Source organism: Pseudophryne corroboree, chromosome 5, assembly GCF_028390025.1.
Source record: "Pseudophryne corroboree isolate aPseCor3 chromosome 5, aPseCor3.hap2, whole genome shotgun sequence".
NCBI classification, from domain to species: domain Eukaryota; kingdom Metazoa; phylum Chordata; class Amphibia; order Anura; family Myobatrachidae; genus Pseudophryne; species Pseudophryne corroboree.
Genome location: NC_086448.1, coordinates 314,968,739 through 314,992,898, shown reverse-complemented (window position 1 = coordinate 314,992,898; position 24,160 = coordinate 314,968,739). Strand labels below are relative to the sequence as shown.

Sequence of the window (24,160 nt, the reverse complement as noted above, 5' to 3'; positions counted from 1 at the left end):
GGCCCGGCCAGGCTCACCTAGTTGTGGACATGCCGGGCGCCTGCTGAGAATTTGTTACTAGTGGGCGCCCGGCTTCTTTCCCTCAGCAACAGCTGGAAGCAGGAGCTCACTCCTGAGCCCTGGCTTTTGGCTCTGGCAGTGTGCATGTGCGGCTGTGCGGTGCTGTAGGAGAGATGTCATGATGTCTTTCCCATAGTTCTGAGGAACGGGCTACCAGGCGGAGGGCATTAGCGGGGCTGGTGAGTATTGTGGTTTTTTTTTTTCTTTTAATGTGTGTGTATGTTGCGCTACTAGAGGGCATCTCTAATGGGGCATATTTAATGGGGCATAACATCTGACTGGGGGCATATCTAATGGGGCATAACAAGTGGCTGGGGGCATATCTAATCGGGCATAACAAGTGACTGGGGGCATATGTACTGGGGCATATCTACTGGGGCATAACAACTGACTGGGGGTATATCTACTGGGGGCATATTTACTGACTTGGGGCATAACTACTCGGGGCATATCTACTGGGGCATAACTACTGGGGGCAAGCTAATTTTTAATTTTTATGTCCCCCGAAGGATTTTATAAATATCCAAATGGCGCTTGATAGAAAAAAGGTTCCCCACCCCTGTTATAGAGTGTTGTATTCCGTGCTGGGTTTTGAAACTTTTGGTTGAATGCTGAACTGGTGTGGGCTTTGGTTGTCCATAAACACTGCTGTTTGGCTGAAGCAATTGGTCTTCCCAGGGGATAAGCCATAATAAATGAAAAAGTAGATGCATCTAATGAAAAGTGTACAGTATCATGTACATGAAAGGCTGAATGTACATGTTAATTGATCTTCATAGTAAGAATAATTTGGCTATATTTCATCAACATTAAGGGCCAAATGTAATAGAGTGAGATTTTCAAAAAGTGATAGATTTGGTAAGGTTTTGCAGTTTTTTTTAAACTGGCAATCATAAACACAGCAAGATCAACCTGGTTTTGCAGTGTAAATGATTGCCACTTAAAAAAAAAGCTAAAAAACCTTAACAAATCTATCACTTACTGAAACTCTATTACATTTGGCCCGATATCTGCTTCTTTAATGTACATTCTAGCATATATATGGTAGGTAAATTGGCTTCCAAAAAAAATTAACCCTAGTGTGAATGTGTCTGTGTATACATGTGATAGGGAATATAGATTGTAAGCTCCACTGGGGCAGAAACTGATGTGAATGGCTAAATATTCTCTGTAAAGCGCTGCGGAATATGTGTGCGCTATATAAATATAAATAACTGTTAATAATAATATCTAATGAACACTCTGGATTTTCAGGATGGAGACCCTGTCCGTCCAGGCGTAGCCATGACTGATCTTGCAACAGGACTGTACGCTCATGGAGCTATTATGGCTGGTTTACTACAAAGAAGCAAAACTGGGAAAGGAATGCATATTGATTGCAATCTATTGTCTTCACAGGTAATAAATGGTTACTTGTTATTCTGTTGTAACTTGGCATTGTGTTCTATAATTAAGATCTTGGGCCAAATGTAACAGCCTGATTTTAAAGCAGCAATCATTTACACTACATACTGTAGGTGGTGATTTAGATCTGATCGTAGATGTGCTAAATTTAGCACATATACGATCAGTTTCTCTGACATGCGGGGGAACACCCAGCTCAGGGCTAGTCTGCCCTGACATGCCTCCTCCCCCACATGGGTTCAAAAGCATTGCACGGCGGAGATGCTATTGCGCCCACCGAGTAGCTCCCTGCCTGCGCAGACTAGCTGTGCTGGCAGACGGCTACCCTCCTTGTCCCGGGTCGCAGCAGCTGCATGTGATGGCCCGCCCCCACAACGGTCCGGACACGCCTGCGTTCTCCGGACCGCGCCCCACCAACGGTTTTCTAATACCGTTGGCACGCCCCCTCCCACTCTGCGACGCCTCTGCCTGCTGCGCGAGCGCACTCCCGAAAGGGCTTCAGACTGCGATCGCTGCCGCTGCAGCGATCCAGTCTGAATTAGGCCATAACCAAGTTGGTTTTGTCATGCTATTGATTGCCGCTTTAAAAATCCGGTTAGATGCTCATGAAATTCCACACTTCCTGCTACTTGCAGGCTGTTACATTTAGCCCCTTATATTATAGTGCAAAATTACACTTCTCTTTGCGCAAATAAACTTATTTAATGACCTAATACATACATATGTGCATGCCATCATTTTTTAACTTTGATACTAATCCAGGGTTGCCTACTTTAAATAGCTCCACTCCGGGAGAAGCCCGGAGAGGAGACGCAGCAGGAGACTTCAGGGGGCTGTGACATCATCCCCACCATTGGGAAACGATGCGATCCGCAGGAAGGGGGCGGGGCTAAAATGATATGATTTCCGTTATTTTAACCCCTTCCCCACCCCACGGACTCGCGAATACGGCAGTGTATCTCTTCATCCTGCCCGCATCACTAGGGTGCGAGCAGGATGCAGGAGACCTGCCTACTCTTCCGGGGGGCTACCCCAAAAAACGGGAGCCTCCCACAGCTTCTGGGAGAGTAGGCAAGTATGTACTAACCTGGTAAAATCTTTCTGTACACATTGCAGAACTTCCAAGTCCAGCTGCAAATGGATATTGTAGAAAAAGTAAATATATAACTTTTCCTGAGCACCCATGAAAATATAGTACCTTGCCGAGAGAAAGCAACTGCTTGCAGTGCAAACTAGGGGATGTTCCCGGAAATGCAGACAATGTATTTTGATTTTTCTTTAAATATATTGTCCCAGAAAAAGAAATCTTGATTTTGCAGATTTGCTTAATTTAATGCACTTTGCATGTTCAGTATTGATACTTGGGGATCTATTCAATTGCAGGTCATGCCTGTGATGTGCTGTTGAAACAGCATTGTAACTCCAGCAACCAAATCACCCAGATTGTGTCACAAAATCACATTTTTTTTTTTATTTTTTTTTGCAACGCCAGCACTAATATATAATTATACTGAGTGATGATGAACACTTGTTAAGTCTCCTTTAATGATATATAGAATTAAACCAATAATGAACAATCTAAAATGGCTGTGGCAGGTGGATTGCTAGGTATAGAATGTATTGTATAATATCAATGTAAAAAAAAATATATTAATAGAGCTACATCATTAATAGGCTATGCAAAAAAAAAAATATAAAGTATATGCATAAAAAGTCAGAACTTATAACTTAATCATGGCTACAAGTCTACTTTAGCCGTGACTGCAAAATTAGATGACCACTCTTTCAGGGAGTTTTCCTGACATTCAGGCAGAGTTGGCAAGTATATATAAAAAAAAAATCACTGCGCTCAGAGATGGGCAATTAAAAAAATATAAATATCAAATTGTGTTGTCTCCCATGAATTAAATAGACTCGGTGAAGCTCAGTAGTATAAAAATGAGTTTATATATGAATTGGTAGCTTCACAAACAACAATATCACACATATAAAATAGTAAACAAGCTTTTAGTTTGCAATCTTAAAGTACATTAGTATCTCATATAGGCAACTGCTATTGGGTGTAGTGCTGCAGCTCATATGTTATCCAGTGCTTATTAGTATAAATTGGTAAACATTAAAATAACAGCCTCTCCCAAGATAATTGATTACTCTCTCACTGGTGTCCCAGTGAGGTTAGTACAATAAACTCTGCTATTTGTTAAGCTCTCAAAAGTACATGCATTTGGTGGTTAGTGGGTTAAAAGCAGCTTGCAGTCACAGAAATGCATAGATATTTACCACTGTGCTGGTTCCTGTGTTGTAGCAATCCAGGGTCCTTTGCAAAATGCACCTGTGGTGATATCCTATTGGAAAAAGGTATGCTGCGCCATTTTTAAAAGCTGAATGCTGGCTGCACTCTCTGTGTGTTTGCACTTTCTCTGATTTATCCGGGTAGAGTGCAGAGCTGGATATAACAGGTAACGCCGTCCACCGCCGTATAGCCAGTGTGAGATATCACACAATGTGTATGCCCACGTCAGGGACACATAGTGTGTATGGACCTTTAGGGGCATATGTTTTAATAATAATATGTGCTATGTAGATACTCTAGCGACAATTGCTGTACCTGTGAGTTACTTCCTCGGCATTTTGAAGAAGTTTTTCTCGTTTGAGAACAACTCCTCCTAGGGAATAGGATTCTGCCCAAGCGCCAAACGGAGGTCCGGGAGGGAGATCGAATGATCTCTCTCCTGCTGATATGCCTCCATAGGCTAAAATTAGTTTACACCATCTGAAGACGGTGTAAACTTACATGGCCAAACTCTGAAAAGCTTCGCTTTTCAGGGTTTAATATACAGGGGTCAGATTGTAGTCCCCATTGATAATAATGGGGACTGTGATCTGTAGGGCTTATTAGCATTCTGCAAGAGATTTTGGTGAATTGTCTTGCATTATGCTAATAGTACATATCCACAATCCATATAAATATGCAGAAACTTTGGTATATATATATATATATATATACACAAACAGAATGAGGTGGCACTTCTGGACAGTCAAATAGGAGAAACAAGCTGGTGCTCTTCATTTCAACATTTCGGGGCACTTCCCCCCATCATCAGGACACACACCTGATGTGTGTGTGCCCTGATGACGGGGGGAAGTGCCCTGAACCGTTGAAATTAAAAGCAACAGCTTGTTTCACCAATTTGACTGTCCAGGAGTGCCACCTCATTCTGTTTGTATATTGATGGGATAGGCTTTTCCTTAGGAGTGCACCCTGGCAAGTAAACTATAGCTACCAAAGGAGTGCCGTATCACTGGAGTTTAAAAAAAATAAAAATATATACATATATATATATATATATATATATATATATATATATGTACACTAAGACCCTACAATGCGCTGAGAAAGAGCTACGCCTTAGGGAATGCCCCCTGTTAGATGGGGCACAATGTTAAAACATGAATACAAAAAGGGTTCCCAAGGGAGCTAGTGTATAACTTTTGTGTGTGTCTACATCTTCAAGATGTCTCGATTTTCAAAGGTTTAAAGACCATAAATAGAGTAAAACGTTTATTCACTGTATGAACAATGCTTACAAATAAAAGAATAGATCACAGATCTGTGTCATCTATAATATACAGTACAACACCATAAAATCATTCACATTGCAACCGCAGTTGTACTGATAATATTTGATTGTATAGAATGATCTTCTGGTTCAAGTTATTTCAGAAGCCACTCGGATCAGTTGGTGAAAACCCAACGCGTTTCATACACAGGACTTTATCAGGGGTCTTATTTCACGTAACTGAAAGATGGATGCTCATCTACATGGGTGACAATCGTAAGGCTTGGACAAAGCTATAAATAATGCCGGTGTCCAATTTGAAATTAATCAATAAATCAACTTTGCAAGGTATATATGTAAAAATAGCAGATCAATAGCAGGTCGTTGTGGACCGGCTCCTCCACAGCACAATCTATCCACCTGCAATGTATACACACATACTGAAGTTTCTGCATAATATTATGGTATATGGCATATATGGTATGGTGTGGTATATATGGTTTATATATAGTCATTAGTTATAATATGTTATTTGTAATCTAGGAACATCTTATTACATATCCAAGGAGAAGAACATCTTACTTTGTTGACTGATTTTGGGACCATTTATTGGCTTATTCAATTAGGCGCCCCCATCTCACTGTTTAGCACTCATGCCGCCCACACATTAGGATGACTCGAATTAGATGCGAGATGTCCTACGACGCCCCCCACCAGCTCCCCGCCGTGCAATAGATTGTACTTTATCACTGTACGATCAATCGTACTTCCGCAATTGCCGGCGGCCGGGATCGACATATGTGCAGCACACATAATAAGTTGATGCAATGTACAACCCGTGTGGCCGCGCATTGCATCGTATTCGTGCCCATAACATGCATGCGATGGGTCGAATGACGGGTTGATATTGTGTATTCGTACACGATATCGAGCTACTGTATGGCCAGCATTTGTCATACTCTCCGATTTTATGTAACTCCTTCCTGTAAGAAACCTTGCAGCTTGCCCCTGAGGAGGCAGGGATGTGCGTTCATGTCAATAAACCCTGCACGAACACATCATAATGTTGTGAATCACGGGTCTAGAATGAGGGGGTGGGGCCAAATACACCCACTTCTCTTTGAATCATGCCAAATTGGTACTGCTCCCTCCTACAGAAGCACAATTCCTGCCACTACACACTCCAGTCTGCCTACTTCACTAGCTAGTGGGCAGGATGCGGGAGATCCACATGCTCTTCCAGAGCTTATACCCAAATACTCCTTCAGAGTAGTTAAGTACGCGTAAGTGTGGCATATGCACGTCTAATTTAAATGACCTGATAAGGTGAAAGGTTATTGGAGTTCCTGCTCTCATATATTTTAGCAATCTATTATCCTGAGTATTTTGAAATATTAAAATGCTACCATTTTATTTATTTGTCAGTATAAGCGATATTGATACCTTATGCAGAAATATATTTTAACTAAGAGAAAACATTTTTGGGGATATACAGTATAGGGAATAATCAAACTTTTCCTACAAGCACTTAGCTGCAATTTCGATTTCCATTTGCAGATCACACATTTCCCAGAGCTCTTTGTGCACTTTGAAAAGGATAAATTTATACTCATATCATTGTGTAATACTTGCTACAAACCACTCGCATGTAAACAAATCCATCTTCTATTTTTTTTCTGAATCATCAAAACACTTTCACAAACTACCTCATGACTAATCTTGGCGATGTTGAGGACACCTTGCTGTGTACATATGGAGATAGTTATCAATGATTTAACTAGTACAGTATGTCTGTGTTTTTCCATTGTACTATTGAAGATCCATTTGGTATTTGTTTAGTATATTGATTACACTGCTTTCTGTTTACAGTTGTTGGCCAATGATCAGTTATATTATGGAAAGCAGAAAAGTTACCTAAAGTCATCTTTGTGTTTAGAGAAGGCATTCCCAACCTCGGTCCTCAAGGCAGACTAAAGGGTATATATACTAAAGTGCGGATTTTTAGATGTGGAGAAATTGCCAATCAGATTCTAGTTATAATCTTCTAGAAGGTGCTAGATAGATGATAAGTAGAATCTGATTAGTTGCTATGGGCAATATCTCCAACTTCTAAAATCCTGCACTTTAGCAAATATACCCCTAAAACCTGGATTGTTAGTGATGTCCATTATTTTGATTTAAACATCTGTGCTGAAGCCTGGATATCACTAAAACCTGCCCTGTTAGTGTGCCTTGAGGACCGAGGTTGGGAATGATGGTTTAGAGCAGTATTAAATTAAGTAAATTGTATTTATAGGTCACCACGGTGTGGTGAGGGACAAGATTTACTTCTGTTTGTCTACATATTTTACTATTGACAGCCGCCAGCACTGGTTTTGCCTATTACGTTGACCATAAATCATTTGAATTGGTCCTGGACCACCAGCCCAGGGTGCCACAGCACACTGTTTGAGAATCACTGGTTTAGAGTGAGTAAGGTTGTAATGCATAAAGAATGGTCAGTGTTTCCTCTTAATGCCTGAGGGATATTTTTGACAGATCAATTATTCCTATGTACAGTATGTATAGGTTAAACAAAAATGTGACGTACTGTCCAACTTTATAGCTGCAGGACTCCTGACAACCACAGTCCCATACCGTGCTTAAGGGGTTCATGTATCAAGCAGTAAAAAGAGTAATTAAATGTACCAGTGGAGAAGTTGTCCATAGCAACCTATCAGCTTATGGTTGATTCTATATCGGAGTGGGAGAAGGGACCTTCTGACGTACCTAGGGGAGGAGACCCGTCACGAGGGGGAGGAGCTACGGCCGAACAAGGTACCCGAAAAGTACCCTCGCGGGCTCGCTTCGCTCGCCACGCTTCGGGCACGGTGGCTCGCTTCGCTCGCCACCTAATTACTAAAGGTAATAGTTGGTGGCGTGGATACTAGAGCAACTGGCTACTAGAGGATACTAGAGCAACTGGCGTAGCTCCTCCCCCCTGTGTCGTGGCTCCTCCCCCTGATGGAAAAGGTCCCTTAGGCCACTTGGATCTAGCCTCAACCATCAGCTTATAACTATCATTTTATAGAATGTACTTGACAAATGCTACCTTGAAGCTGGTTGGTTGTTATGAGCAACTTCCCCACTGGTTCACTTCTCCAATGTTTTCGCTGCTTGGTATATCAACCATTAAACTCTTACCCCATTCCTGTATTTCCAATTTTTTGTACATTTCTCTTCCCTCTGTCAGTAGCGATAAACTTTCTACAGAAATTAGACCACTCTGTTAATGTGGGCAGCCAAGTGAGAGGAAGCATCCATCCAATGATATCACAGATACTTTCATGTGAGTTGATGTACAGAAGCTACAGTTGTTTCTCAGTGCAATCGCAGCGTCTTCTATTGTACAACAGCTTTGCAATTAATGCAACAGGTTTTTGCAGGCAGTGCGTCTACTAGGCTTCAGTTTAATTGTATTGTCCAACATGATGAGCAGCAAGAGACAAACTAGCAGTGTGACAGCTCTATGTTACGGCATTCCTCTATAGTTTTGTTGATGGCAGGGCTTTGCTTTGAAATAATTTTTGGAAGGGATTTTAAGAACTACTGAAAATATTTAGGTCACTGGGGACAAAACTGTAGTCACTGGGATGGAGATGGTAGAAACATGAGTGACGAAGTCAAATTTTTGAATTTGAAATTCATCATGAAATCATGAATCATGAAAGAATCATGAAACGATGAAGCAATCATCAATAAACAGGCAAACAAAACAAGTCTCTTTAAGCACCGTCAGAGCAATTCAATTCCAACTTTGTTCAAATATTGTTATGAGTGAGAGCCTACAGGTGGGTAAAGGCTGCATACAGGTGGGCTAGTCCTAACAGACTTGATCTTTAGCAAAGTGCTGATTGCTGTAAGTAAAAACTAATGTGCAGATATCAGTGTTGATGGTGCATGGCCATCTTTTGACTATTGCTGCTACTATGGTGAATCCTTGCACTAATGCAGAGAGAGAAGTATGCCAATTTGCCTAGGCTAAAATTGCTCTTTGCATGTCCAGAGAGCAACTGTACACACAATTAGACAGTTTTTGATTTTGGCACTTACATATGGAAAGGCTACTTGGCATGCACATGTAATTCATCACCGCTATCACCACTGCTTGGTGACACCAAAATAGCAGTAGTGTACTGTACCTGGACAACATTCTCATTTTCTCTCAAGACTCGGAGTCCCATCACTCACAAGCTAATCTACTTTATTGGAAACTGGAGAAATGTTCCTTTGAGGTTCCTACCGTTTAATTTCTAGAGTATATTATCTCTGGTTCTCGTCTGCAAATGGACCCTGAAAAGCTCCAAGCCATTTTGGATTGGTCCATTCCTACATCTCTCAAAAGCTGTGTAAAGATTCCTCTGATTCGCAAATACTATTATTAAAGGATTCTCTACTCTGGTGGCACCTGTCACCACCCTGACAAGTAAAGGTGCAGACCCAACTCAATGGTTCGAATAGGCTCGCTCAGCTTTCCAACTCCACAAACAAGCATGTCTCTCATCCCTTTATTCCAGACTAGCTGTTCTACCCGTTCTTTGCACGGGAGGTTTTGATTTTCACGGTTGTAAATATAAATGAGTGTTAATGAGTGTTAAAAATTTGGTAAATTTGTAGACATGTAGTGGGGCGTGGCTTGGCTCGGCATGGAGTAGCAGCTGCAAGTTGTAGCTTCCCCACTACATCCTGTATTCATATCCTCCCTGGCGCATTCTTGCTGAAATTGGGTGTGCAACTTTGTCTTGGTGCACTGCACCCTTGGATAAACTTTTTGTGACGGAATCTGCAGGGGTGCTGTGAGTCTCTGGTACTGCGTGGTGCAGTCTGTGTACTGAGCACCGAGACCGGCCCTGCCACCTGACTCTCCGCTGTGTCCTCACCTGCTTCTGGTCGCGGCCCTCTTATCTCCTCGCTCTTGCTGTGCCGCTGAGAACTACTGCCACTGGACGTGGACGGCCGGGGCTCCCTGCATATATGGAATCGGCAGGCTGCTGAACGCAAGAGTGCTCACCCGCTGCGGACCCGCCATTCTCTCTCTGCTGCAGACCCACCATTTTCCTTCCCTGATGGAACTGTCTACACTGCTGTGGCGCGGGATTTGCGCTGCTAATTAGTAGAATTTGCTATCCTTACTGAATTAGGCCCAATGCTGGGTTTTGGCATATGTTATGGGATTGCCGTAGGGTTTATGCCTTTTGGGAGGATGTCTGGAGAGATGTAATGCTCACTACTCCGACGTTACCCACTATCAACCCAAGATTATGTTTATTTGGTCTGGATCTTGAGGAAACTCACTCAGTTATAATTTATAGGTATGTTCTATGCCTTACTACATTGGCTAGAGTGGTTATAGCCAGAGTTTGGTTCTCCACAGATCCTCACAATATATATAAATGGAGAGCCTTGGTTAACGAGGTAACCGGCCAAAAGCGTCATAAGTTCAAAATGCGTGGTTCCTGTTCTAAATTTTTTGAGAAGTGGGATGGCTGCTGTAGCTCTAGCCTGGGTAGATATTATGAGCCTTTAATGAAACCCCTGAATGTATGATCTACTGCTATGTTCCTCTGGGACGATTGAACTGCTATCACCGCTTTTATATTTAAAAGTTGATATGTTACTGTGGATGTTGTATTTCTGCTTACTGGAGCTTCCTATTGTTATGATTCTTCCTACTACGAAAGAAAGACACTCAATCATATTTTCTTTTATTGATCGCAATTCTTTTATTTTTTTACTGTTCTTGTTATTAGACAGTGATGTTTTGATTTGTATTGTATTTTGAAACTCTAAATAAAAAATAAATGATTCTAAAAAAATATATATATAGACATGTAAATTTGAGATGTCTTAATGTAAGTAAATATTAATCCATGGTTCTTGGTGTTACCCGAGAAGCATATACAGTAAAAAGTGACAGGATTGTTTTTGTAGTTTATTAAATTCTACACACTGGAGGTGCAATCCAAATTTTGATCCGATTGTCTGTTTGGGCGTTATCGTTCACGCAACGCAAGCTATGCATCGGTAATTACGTCATTATGTGAACCCCCTTTTCATCCCTTTAGGGGAGGTTTATTAAAATTCTAATTACGTAGTTTTCCTATTTCCCACCTGCAATTTACCTATGTTAAATTACATCTTCCTAACATATTGGGAAGTAAGAGAATGACTGTAGTGATGAGTCAGTTAGTGAGTGAGTTAGGGCTTTCACATTTATTTATATAGATTAAATTCTACACACTGGAGGTACAATCCAAATTTTGATCCGATTGTCTGTTTGGGCGTTATCGTTCACGCAATGCAAGCTGCGCATCAGTAATTATGTAATTATGTCAACCCCATTTTCATCCCCTTAAGGGAGGTTGATTAAAATTCTAATTGCGTAGCTTTCCTATTTCCAGCCTGAAGAATACTTTTATTAAATTTCAGCTTCCTAACATATCAGAAAGTAGGAGAATTAGTGCTGAAGTCAGTCAGTGAGTGAGGGCTTTCTCATTTACATATATAGAGGTGGATGTCTCTGCTGTTGGGGTGAGTTCAGTTCTTTCTCAGTGCTCTGAGAATGGGAAACTTCATCTTGCAGTTTCTTTTCTCGAAAATTCCTTCAAGCCAAAAGGAACTACACCATTCAGGATCAGGAGTTACTCGCCATCAAATTGGCTCTGGAAGAATGGAAAATTAAAAAAAATTATTATACAATGCGCTTGTTTGTTCTGAGCAGCTTCTGTAAACCAGATTCTACCAATATTAAAATATAGAAGCGCTTGTAATGTGTTAAAAAAAATGCTCATACCTGAAAAAAAACTGTTAGTATTATGTTTACAGCTCTTTTTGGATATTGTATGGAAGTATTTTGTTGTGTGTTTCTTTTGCTGAGGGTTCCGTATTTTCGATCCCGGTATTATAGTCCAGTGATTGACTGACCCTGGCTTTCCCTACCTTTTGTGAGTCACTGATCGCGGCTCACTATTGGCGTTCCGGCTCTGGTTCCCTCCAGCACTGAGTTGCGGTGTCCGTTGGTCTTCAGATCGGCGCTCGAAAATGACGTCAGATCCTGATTCAACTTCCGCTCCTCTCACTTCCGTCTCTCATCAACGCGTTTCGGGTCTTCCACCCTTCGTCATGGACCGTGTTCTAATCTCAATCCATGACGAAGGGTGGAAGACCCGAAACGCGTTGATGAGAGACGGAAGTGAGAGGAGCGGAAGTTGAATCAGGATCTGACGTCATTTTCGAGCGCCGATCTGAAGACCAACGGACACCGCAACTCAGTGCTGGAGGGAACCAGAGCCGGAACGCCAATAGTGAGCCGCGATCAGTGACTCACAAAAGGTAGGGAAAGCCAGGGTCAGTCAATCACTGGACTATAATACCGGGATCGAAAATACGGAACCCTCAGCAAAAGAAACACACAACAAAATACTTCCATACAATATCCAAAAAGAGCTGTAAACATAATACTAACAGTTTTTTTTCAGGTATGAGCATTTTTTTAACACATTACAAGCGCTTCTATATTTTAATATCTGGAAGAATGGAGATATCTGTTGGAGGGTTTCCAAATATTCAGTCTCTATGATTACAGACCACAAGAATCTTTTGTTTTTAAAGTCTGCTCAGTGCCTGAATCCCAGACAAGCTTGATGGGCACTTTTCTTTTCTTTTTTTATTCGATTTCAAGGTAACTTTGCCCTTTGCCACCCCTGCTCCACCTAATGCCGTAGCGGCTTTGCGGCGCTGCGTGCGATCTCGCAGAATGAGATCTGCACCTGTGCAGTGCAGCATCTACGCATGCGCAGATCTCTCACCGTCGGAGATGTACGTAAACCATCGGCCTTACGTACATCTCTGAATTAGGCCCAATGTTGCATTTATGACTTTTATTATTTATGTTGTATTTTCACTTAATAACCTTTGGGGGTTATTCAGTAAGGATTGCAGATTCTGGTAAAACACAGAATCTGCAATCCTTTCTATCGCATGCTGGGGGCCGCTCATCGCTGGGCAAGGCTGCCCAACATGCAGAATGACCTGCCCAGAGGCTGCAACGGTAATTTAATTGTGGTTGCAGCAACTGTGGATGACCCCCTTGCAGCTGCAGCTAGACTGCATATGCAGGAGGTCCGCCACCATTTTTTTAGATCGGAGAGGCTAAGTATGACGTAATGCAGCTTCCATGAAAATGCTGCCGACCTGCCCCCGTTTTCATTGCGACGCCCCTACAACAATCCGTCACCACCCCCTGCCCACCCCACAAACACCTCTGCCTGTGTATCAGGCAGAGGTGTTCACACCCCCTGTGAGCCCAATGCATTCGGTGGCCGTGCATGCGCAGGACGCTACCTGCATGTGCGCACAGGCGCCGCCGATGGTGTTACCTGAATAACCCCCTTTATCCACTGTCAGCAATATGCATGCTGTTTGTATTACTCACTAATCCAGAAACAGTAAGGAGCTTCCTTTTCTGCATTTCAGAAATGAGCATTGATGTATATGTTAGATGCATTTTTCTTCCTATTTTTAAACGTCCAGAATGCACACACAAACCCCCCCCCCCCCCCAAGAAAATAAAACCCGTAGGCAAATGGCATAGATATGAACGATGGATAAAAAAAATCTTAGGATTTTTTTTATGAGGTAATTACAATTAATTATGTGAGTCATTTCTAGTCACATCTACTTCTGATTGTTGCTGAAATTGTTCCGTCTCGGGTGAATGCTTTTTCAAATGCACAAGGTTGGAAATCATTCTTGCCATTGAATCTGTTTTGGCTTCAAAAGACATATACATGTTTGTATTTACAGAGTAGCAGCTTTCATGCATTACTCATTCTAGTATTTTCAAGGTCTACAAGATTTGACTGATTAGCCTCTGGAGAGTTAGAATTATTTGCAATGTGATGCCCATATGTAGTGACCAAGAATAATAAATATTTAATGAGTTTGACACTGTCTTACCACTCCAGAATAGTAAGCATTCTTTAACACATACATGGTCACTGTGCCTTAGTTTAGGTTATTGTGTACTGGGAAGGAATAATCTGTGTTTGTAACTTGTGACTTATAGCCTTTGAGGGGTGGATTCTCATTTGAGTGTCCTCATTGCCTTTTGGTCTTCAGTGTTATAGACATGTCTGCAGTAGTTCTTATTAATAATATGTCTTGAATCATTACAAAGCACAAATAAAAATTGTTAACATTAAGGAAATGTAAGGCGTATTTGCTTAACATGGTTTTAATTAAACATAGGAAGGATATGAACAATTCCAAAAAATGCTCCTAAAGCCACAACAGAAGAGAAAAAAAACCAGTTGGTGTAATTATAACCACATTCAAATTCCACTTCCTTTCATGGGCTGTTGTTGTCTGAGCGGACACCTATTAGCGGAGATCTGAAGGCATGTGTAGTGTTTATCTCATGCTGGGAACACTCAGTTGGTCAGTATTGCGAGCCCATATGGTGTAATCTTCAAGACATTCCACAGCTGAATTTGCTGCTATTTTATCTTATAACCTTCAATATGCAAGGCCAAGTCCACATAATAACAGCAAGCAACATGTGATTATTACATAAAAAATGTATTGCATGTAACACTATTATTTAAATGGGAGGGAATCCACATAAGCTTTTTGTTAAGCACACTTGTCTTATTATAAAACCTGTACGTACCTCTTGCAACCACGGAAACTTTTTCTGTTATTTAATGTATACATAATACAACGTGAATATGTAAAAGAAAAAAATTCTCTCAAATTATGAAAACTACCATATAGGGCACAAATTGCTCGATCTGACACATGTTGTAACCCGCTATTGGTGGAAATGTAAAATATGTAAAATATGTTGTAAATATAATACAATAATAGATGTGTACATACCATAGAATATTTTAGAATACATATTATACCAATGTAGCTCTATTAGGTCAGGGGCTTAGATAAAAATGTCATATGACAGGTCTGGCATGAAATCCCGACGGTCGGGATCCCAGCGATAAGGAGACTGACAGCGGAACCCGACAGCCAGAATCCTGACATAGAGGCAGCAAGTCCCCTAGCGGGCTCGCTGTGCTAGCCACACGTATATTCCTATCTGGCGCTGATCCTTGTTAATTTTCAATGTAAGCTGGAAGGCTATATCACTCTAGGTGTGTTTTTCAAATACACCAATTGTCAGAGTGGATGATAAAATCTGATAAAGGTTTATTACAATAAATCATAATAACAATGAAACATCTGACAAATTAAAAACATGGATATGGCTGGAATGAGAAATAAATCCCGTGAAGGTTAGTGCGGAATGGCAGGGTACCCCAGGAAAATACCCTTCTGTTGGCTTCCAGAGTTTTATTCCCAATCACAGCATGATCACTCAAAGAGTGTCCGTGGGTAGATGATGGCACCGTAGGGTTTCGCAGATGCATTTCGGGACAACCTGGTCCCTTCGCCAATGCTGTATACCGGTAGTGCCTCCGTATCCTCTGTTTAAATGGTATCCTGGCCAATTCATTATTGCCACAAATTGGCCAGGATACCATTTAAATAGAGGATACAGGTGGCATATACGAGTGGCATGGACCCATCACCCGAGTGGGAATACCAGGCTCTGGTCGGCATTTCCCCTGCTGTCGGGATTCTGGTATCGGTATTTCGAACTCCGGGATCCCGCCGTTCAGGAAATTAACTGCGTCCCCATATGACAGCCTTGGTCGCTATACCAGTTGGCTCTTGCTATATGATGGAGTGAAAGTAACATACTAGGCATTCCTCTATGCAAGTGTGGTACCTACAGCAATGGTCCCCACTGAATAAACAACTTACTACTTAGTGGAAAATGTGGTAAGCTTTTGTCATGTAATAAGAGCACACAGATAAAGTGTAATAGTATAACTGAAGATTTTGCTCCATACAGTGACACAATACTCTATATACTGTAGTACTGTAGTCATAACCGTTATCCTATTATCTGGTGCATGTTCTGTACTTGTAAAGAAACTGAAGGCCTCTACTGGAATGTGTCACTGCTAAAGAGTATCAATCCTGACCCGGTAAGACCTATTGGGGAGTTGGTGTGCATCATAATTATCCAAACCAAAATATTTCACCTGTGCCCACAAGGGGCCTAATTCATGTTTGTATGCAAATGCAATTGCGATTTTCTAGGTTACAGAGCTGCTGATGTTAACAAGTGAATCTGCCGCCCACAAATTAAAAGAGAATCCCACCGGAGCCATAGCAAACTCATTCGCAATTCCATTTTCGTGAACATCGGCCATAGTGTATAAATATGATTTAGGCCCAGTGTACAGCTTAGTGGGAATTCTGGTGTGAACTACAGCAAACAGGTTTGTCTCTGGTAATGCAACATCTAGTGTGCCTCCCAACCTCTGGCTATGGTAAGTGGCTGTCTTAATTTAACTCTTGCTTAATCCCAAAAGTAGACCCTACTTAAATTATATGGCAACTGGCCAAGATATGGTGTTTCATTCAAATGAAATATGTATTTACAGTATCTATATTACATTTCAATAAATGATCAAATGGAAATACAATGTGTTCTTACTTAACTGTGCTGAAGATTTGCCGAACACCCCTCTCTCTCACACCACAGTATTGGATACAGACAGTGGCACGCCATGTTATCGTATATCGGTATTTGGGTTTGCTGAATTCTGCTAATTTTTTCCTACTCTTTTGCTAGATTTTTCCTAATATTTTGTTCATGAATTGTACCTGGAAACATTTTTGTTTTTATGACATAAACACACATGCACACTGTTGGTTCATTACCAGGTCTGTACCAATATTTTGCAGTCTACAATATGATGCTTTGATCCTGTTCTTATTTCACAAACACTTTTGGTGCAGAGGAAATTCTGTGGATGGCATAGAAGCCGTTCTTTCTCCACCTTCCCTGCATTTTAGTTGAGATGCTAGTGGGAATATGTGGGCCCCTATAGTGCAGTTGGAATATGTGTGCCCCTATAGTGCAATGGGAATATGTGTGCCCTGACAGTGCTCAATCTACTAAAGTTACTATTAAACATTCTTTTCTTAAATTTTAGTATAGAATACATTTATATTTTGTATACTGTAACAAAAAAAAAAAGGGAATTGCATATGGCATGGTGCAACATTATCATGACCCTGCTATACAAGACTGCAAATAATCAACTTTGCAAAGCAAGGGCAGGGCTGTCATGACGCAACTTGTGGCATCAAGCCACCCAGATCGCCCAGTTAACTTAGGAAGTGAGTGGCAAGGAACGGCATGTGAGAGACTGGTCTCTTCTTGGAGGCTGGGAGAGTCATCAGAAATTTGAGTGTCTCCTGGACATTCTGGGAGGGTCTGTAAGTATGCTATGATGGCTCATTAATACTGTATGAGTTGCTTGCCTGACCAACATTCGCCCCAAAGAGCACAGAGACAAAATAGATGTAGAGAACAATGTTTCTATGAGAAACGCCTATCCATTCACATAAAACATGTTGCATTAAAATGTACTGTATTAACTTGTGCTAACCTGTGAGATGGCAATGTTCCCTGTGACTACAGTTTTGTATACAGTAAATGAGCCCTTAATCTAAATGAAACGTATTTCCTTTATCTTTTGTCTCCCTATCTGTCAGGCCAGTTAGTGGCAGCTTACACAAGACTTTGTGTTTTCTAAAAATGCTTTGAATGGGGAATAAGAGCATTAAGAGGAAAGGTTTGATGCTTTTAAAAGTTTTGCCTCTATAAGCTCTATAAGCGGGACATTTACAATTTCAGCCAGCTGCTCACTCAATCACATACAGTAATCAGTTGTATATCCAGATATTTGTATTTGTGGACTCAAAACACATTTAATTCATGGTCAATTAGATCTGAATTGACCTAATTGGATGACAGAGAAGCGTGCACACCTATTCAATGCTATGTACTTTATTTTAACCTCTTCACTGCTGAGTATTTTCTCACCTTTATGATGAGCCAATTCTTGAAGGCCTCCTCACATCAATATCTCCATTGTTTTAGCAGTACCCAATCAAATTATACCTACCTTGTTTATTTTCATTTTCACAAAATACCAAGTTTCTTCCAACACATGACATAAGCTGTACCAAAATGGCAAAATAAAAATGGATTTCATTTTTTGCTCTCTTGTCTTAAACTTTTACAACAATGTATAGAAAAGATATGGTAAGCCGACAAGGACTACCAATTTTTTTTTTTTAATAGAAAACAACCGTATTAATTTATGGCTCCCACTTTTTATTGGGCTTTTGTTTGGGGGGGGGGGGGGGTTATAGTGTTTTATTAAGTATTTAGACAATAACATACAAAAGCACAGGCACTCACAACAATATAATGCAGATTTTCGGAAGAATATTACAGTGCAGTAAACCACACAAAAAATGACACAAGTGTATCAGAAAGAGTACATCAAAAGACACTAACATTAATAAGTCCTGTACCATGAGTGCAGAACTAAATCATGTAACACACCTAAGAAAAAAAGTATGGGCATAATAAAAAAACTAGTCCTGGGCTAGATGGCACTATGACTGGGGACCCATGCCATGGCTATAGTGCCACCAACTCTGGTAAAGCTTAAGGACCATACACTCTCTGTGATTTTGGGCATTTTGAGCTACTTTGAGCTCAAACTCGTCCTGTGTGTATGAGCTAGCGGTGGGTGCTGATGCACGCTCCCACATCGTCGCTATCTGCTGCCGTCCGTCGGTCTGTTTGTACAGCCGAGTGAAGCACTTTCCCCAGTCCCAAACACCCCCCCCCCGTGGACATCGCTGACACAGGAAAATAGCTCAGTGTGTATGCAATGTCCACGAGGGGGTGAAGCACTTTCCACAGTAGGAGGATGTGGAAAGTGCTTCACTCGGCTGTACAAATAGCCCGACGGATGGGCGGCGGCTAGCGACGATGCAGCCAGTATGTATGCACCTTTATTAGTGCTAGTTAGCAGAAAATTGATGAAGACCACACACATTATGTTTTCCCAATTTCCCTGTTTTTCCACTCCCAATCTAGGCTTATATGCCTAGAGCTGGATAATAATTAGGGGGACCCCATTCTGTCAGAGGCAGGTGATTTTTATGGGGCAGGATTGCAGCAGTTTTTAAACCCACCACTTCGTAAATCTGGTGATTTATATACTTTTAATTAGGGGAAATTGGGAAATTTTCTAATCTAAAATGTGGTGTCTCTAAATTTTTGCTGCAGTATTGAGTTTGGTAAATGTTCGGAATGGCATCCCATCATGAACATGTTGCAATCTTGCCAAGATTTCAAATCCGCCATTTGTACCCCTTTTCCACTAGCTCAAAAAACCTTGGTTTTTGCCCTGGGCGCGCATTGAGCCGGGTTTTTGGTAGTTGAAACGGCTCCCTCTGACAGAAACCGGGTCAAGTGATCTGGGAATCCTACCTGGGTAGCTACCTGGGTTGGACCCGGGAATGACCCGAGTAAAGGTGTAGTATAAATGGGTTACCCGTGTCTTCCGACCCGGCACCCATTTACAGCATGTTAAGAGCCCATTCCTCCCTTATCACAGTGTACCGCAGGCGGTCGGGAGGTTGGGTTGACAGCGCATGCTGTCAGCACTGCTGTCTGTCCTGCTATGCAGACAGCTTAGCTGGCCTTGAAAGTGTGTGCAGAGGCTGGGGGAAGCCCAGCAGCTTCCAGAGTGCTGGGCTTGCCCCAGCGTGACGGTTGGCAGCATCACATTGGGGGCAAGGCCTAACGTGACTGAGGCCATTACCCGATTGTCCCGATCTGCTGGTTTTCTCGTTGCTTGGAGATGACGTCATCTCCAAGAGCCGGCCAGAAGACACTGCACCGACCCAGGATATTCCCAGGTCGCGCCGTTGTGGAAAAGGGGTCCATCTCGGGTCTGACCTGGCTTGGAACCATGTTCCAAATCCCGGCTCAGAACTGAGACTTCTAGTGGAAAAGGGGTTTGAGTAAATGTTTGCCCAATGAGTGCAACCCTCTCTGTTACAAATGGATCCACTTTCTATACCATAAATAAATAAGGAGTAAAGGACAGCAGACTAAATGTAAATGTTGTTTTTCATCACTTTCCAGTGACTCAGCATCTCTTTATAAACGTATATTTGTTGCACTGATACTTCACATATTGTATGAGTCAGCGGACATAGTGCATTAAACTGTGTTTAGTATGCTTTTGTGTGTTTTATTTAGAAACCTATGTCTGTTTCTACTGTCTGGACGTTTGACATTTCATATTTAATTCCCTATCAGACATTAGCTAATTCAGACCAGAAAGGAAAATCTTTTTTTTAAAGCTGCTCATCCTTTCCTATTAATTCAAATCCATGTAATATAAATTGTAAAATGAAAACACTATTTGCAATCGTTATGAAAATAGTTTGTATCATTATATTGCTGCTGTCAAAGGATTCAGTGATTTGGTGGCTAAGATGATGTTAATAAAAATACTTTGAGTTGTTGATCTATAGTTATATTACGTCTGTAGATTGCAGCAGGTTTATTCAATCCGTATGTCCACAATTTATATGTAACATCATAATTCTCCTGATACCAGTGCTTTATTTTCAGATAATGCTGCAAACAATGTAGCCCACTAATGATAGCTAAAAACATTAATTAATGTTGTGAACAATACTCTTTCATAATTGTCCTAAGTTAAAGTGACCACGTCATGAATAATGTTTAATTATGTGGCAGCATCATGTAATCTAAGAACCTGAACTAAAATGATAAAGGGGGTCATTCCGAGCTGATCGTAGCTGTGCTAAATATAGCACAGCTACGATCATGAACTCAGACATGCGGGGGGTCGCCCAGCACAGGTGCAAAGGCATCGCACAGCGGCGATGCCTTTGCACTTCAAGAGTAGCTCCCGGCCAGCGCAGCTTTAGTGCATTGGCCGGGAGCTACTCTTCGCTCCCCGGCCCGCAGTGGCTGCGTATGTCATCATGCAACCGCTGCGGGCCACTCCCCGGCCGGTCCGGCCACGCCTGCGTTGGCCGGACTGCGCCCATGAAATGGCGGCCAAACGCCGCCGTTTTGCCCCCTCCCACCCATCGACCGCCTCCGCCTCTGGCAGAGGCAATCGTAGCACAGCGACGGGAGGCCATGTGCCGGCGCACTGCGGCGCTGGCTCATGTGCAGTTCTGACCCGATTGCTACGCTGCGAAAAACTGCAGCGTGCGATCGGGTCAGAATGACCCCCAAAGTTCCTAGCTGAAGTACCTGGCATTGACCATGCTCAAATCTTCAAATTATTAAGTTATCAATGAGTTGGATGTTACTGTTAACATTTAAAACATAATTAGCAGCTCTTCCAATACACCCATGAGGCGGCTGCCCAGTGTCTTTTTTTGGGGGGGTGTTGCCAGTTGCCCTACTCCCCAGCTTTCCTTTCTGTTCCGTTTTACGGGGATATTCAATTTCCCGCACATACTGTACTGTTGGGTGCAAAGTATCACCAGGGGGTGCTATCTAATTAGCCCCGATAAGCCGTCGCGTGCCGCGGCTTAACTGGGATTTTGTTTCACCTATCACCGGCAGGCAAAGCAAAATCCCCGATAACAGCCCTATTTTCATATGAAGACGGGGCTATTTCACCCGAAAACAGACAGGTTTCACTGAACCTGTTTGTTTTTGGGTGAAAATGCACTTTTTAACGGACGAGCTAATGGAATAGCCCGACCGCAAAACCTGAAGAAACATCGGGGGGTTTTACACCCGATGTCTCTTTGGGGCTAATTGAATATCCCTGTCAGAGTCACTTTTACATTGAGAGATGCGTTTCAAGTCTCCTTCTATTATCAATGTTGCTATTAAAAGGGTTTTGAGCATATGATATTTTTTTGTCTTCCCACCTCCATTTCAGTCAGTTATTTTTGTTCATTGAATTATGGTTATTTCTGTCAGTTATTACAGATCATTAAAGTTTTCATACAAATCCATCCAGTGGAAGGCCCAGAACAGGCTCACCGGGTCAAAGTTCTGCCTGGTAAACACTAACAGGAGGTCCAACCAAGACCCCAACCCCCCTAGTATGTCTTCCGGGATCCAATATTACCACTCTTTGACATTTTCATCCAAATCCAACCAGTTGAAGTACAGAACAGACCCCCTGGGTCAAAGTTCTGCCCAGCGTGCACCAACGGAAGGTCCGACTGGGACCTCAACCCCCTAAAACCTGGCCAAGATCCAATTAGACCACCTCTCCTTGGTTTCATCCCAATCCCAATTAAAGGCTCTCTTGGACAATAACATATATGAATGGGTACCCAACATCGGAAGGTAAGTAAACGTACCTTCCCCACATGGCCCCCTAACCTTAACCTTCCCTCCCCACAGCCTAAACCTAACCTCTCCCCCACCCCCTGCAGTCTAACTCTAACCTTCCGTGGTGGTGCCTGAACCTAACCCCCCTCTCCACAGCCTAAACCTAACTCCCCAGGCTGCAGCCTAACCCAAACCCTCCCCCCTCAGCCTAAACCTAACACCCCACCACCACCGCCCGGCTTACCTGTCCAGAGTCCCGGAACTAGTTTGTTCAGGATCCTAGCAGTCATGATTCCGGCGCCAGAAGTATGACCCTATTCGGAATGCCGTGTTGGCATTCTGAGTAGTATTGGGATCATCCTGTCGGTATTTCAACTGCTGGGATCCCGACCGCCGGGATCTTGAGCAGATCCCATATGAGTCCATGCATTTCTTTATTAAATTATATACCTTAAAATAAGTGATATATTAGTACTTAACCAAACCTGCACACCTCCCTGCTTACTATTAGTCCTGTTATGTTAGTGGTCAGATGGCTTATAAGATCATAAGAATGAGGTTTGATTTCACACAAAGTGTGGTCATACTACATTTTACACCTTTTGATTCCCTGGATCCATTAGAGGTGAGTATCATATACGTTCCTCAAATTCTAAGGAAGCCACAACCTGCTTTCCTTCCAGTAACTTCACTCATGCATAACTGTTTGCTTGTGTTATTTTTAATGAGTGCTTAATTGTGTCTCCATGTACTAGCTCATACCATAGCTGTAAACAGCTGTAGCACAACCTGCTCCATAAGAAGTGTTACCAAGCTAGGAGCTGGAGCTATGGATCTCCCAAAAATACTAGATTAGGTTTATTCAGGGATGTTACCAGAGCTAATGTAGTCAATTAATAGACTCCCTTTGTTAAGAGTTATTTACGTAGCCCCAGTGCTAGGACTCAGGGAAGAGACCCGGACTGGCTCTAGGAAACCAACAAATGTTGGTGAAGTTGCAGTTGGAAGGAGAGGCAGCTGTTGTGAGTGGCACAGGAAGATGTGTTCAGAAACGGTAATCCAGAATAAATTTCAGAGAACATACCTGGCAGGCAGAGAGAAACTCTGGCCTGGCCCACTGCAAGAGCAGGGATGAAGATTAGCCAGAGAGAAAGAGCTCAAGTCACCCCAGCCAAAGAGGAGCTGGTAGGGCTACTATCCAGATAAAGTTGTCTGCTATCATCATAGCCAGTTGTAGACTAAGTAAAGCCCAAAATAAAAAGTTCCTTTGGCACTCCCCTTAAAAAAAAATATTGGTCCGGAAGTTGCCTGTTTGTGTAGGAATACAACTAATATCGTCATCATACAACGAAGGTTCAACCAGACAGACTCATGACCTTTATGTCACCCCATGCTCTGTGTCCCCACCAGCCTCATGCAGCTCTTGTGCCCTCTGTAACTCCAGCCTCCTGTCCCTGTCACTTTAGCCTCCACTATTCCCGCCTCCTGCCCCCTGCCATTCCAGCTTCCTGTCTTTCCAGCCTTTTCTCTAACGTCCTAGTGGATGCTGGGGACTCCGTCAGGACCATGGGGAATAGCGGGCTCCGCAGGAGACAGGGCACATCTAAAAAGCTTTTTAGGTCACATGGTGTGTACTGGCTCCTCCCCCTATGACCCTCCTCCAAGCCTCAGTTAGGTTTTTGTGCCCGTCCGAGAAGGGTGCAAACTGGATGGCTCTCTTAAGGAGCTGTTTAGTAAAGGTTTTTTTTTAGGTTTCTAATCAGTGATTCCTGCTGGCGACAGGATCACTGCAACGAGGGACTTAGGGGAGAGA

At 42.4% G+C, this 24,160-nt stretch overlaps 1 protein-coding gene across 3 annotated transcripts in view; it reads left to right on the top strand.

Moving 5' to 3' along the window:
• SUGCT (succinyl-CoA:glutarate-CoA transferase) overlaps nucleotides 1–24,160 on the top strand; it is a 1,636,615-nt gene that overhangs the window by 295,003 nt on the left and 1,317,452 nt on the right. For all 3 annotated transcript variants that reach the window (XM_063924883.1, XM_063924885.1, XM_063924884.1), the window contains exon 8: nucleotides 1,315–1,458. In XM_063924883.1, the coding sequence (XP_063780953.1) occupies nucleotides 1,315–1,458 (144 nt within the window). The remainder of the gene's footprint in view (nucleotides 1–1,314; nucleotides 1,459–24,160) is intronic.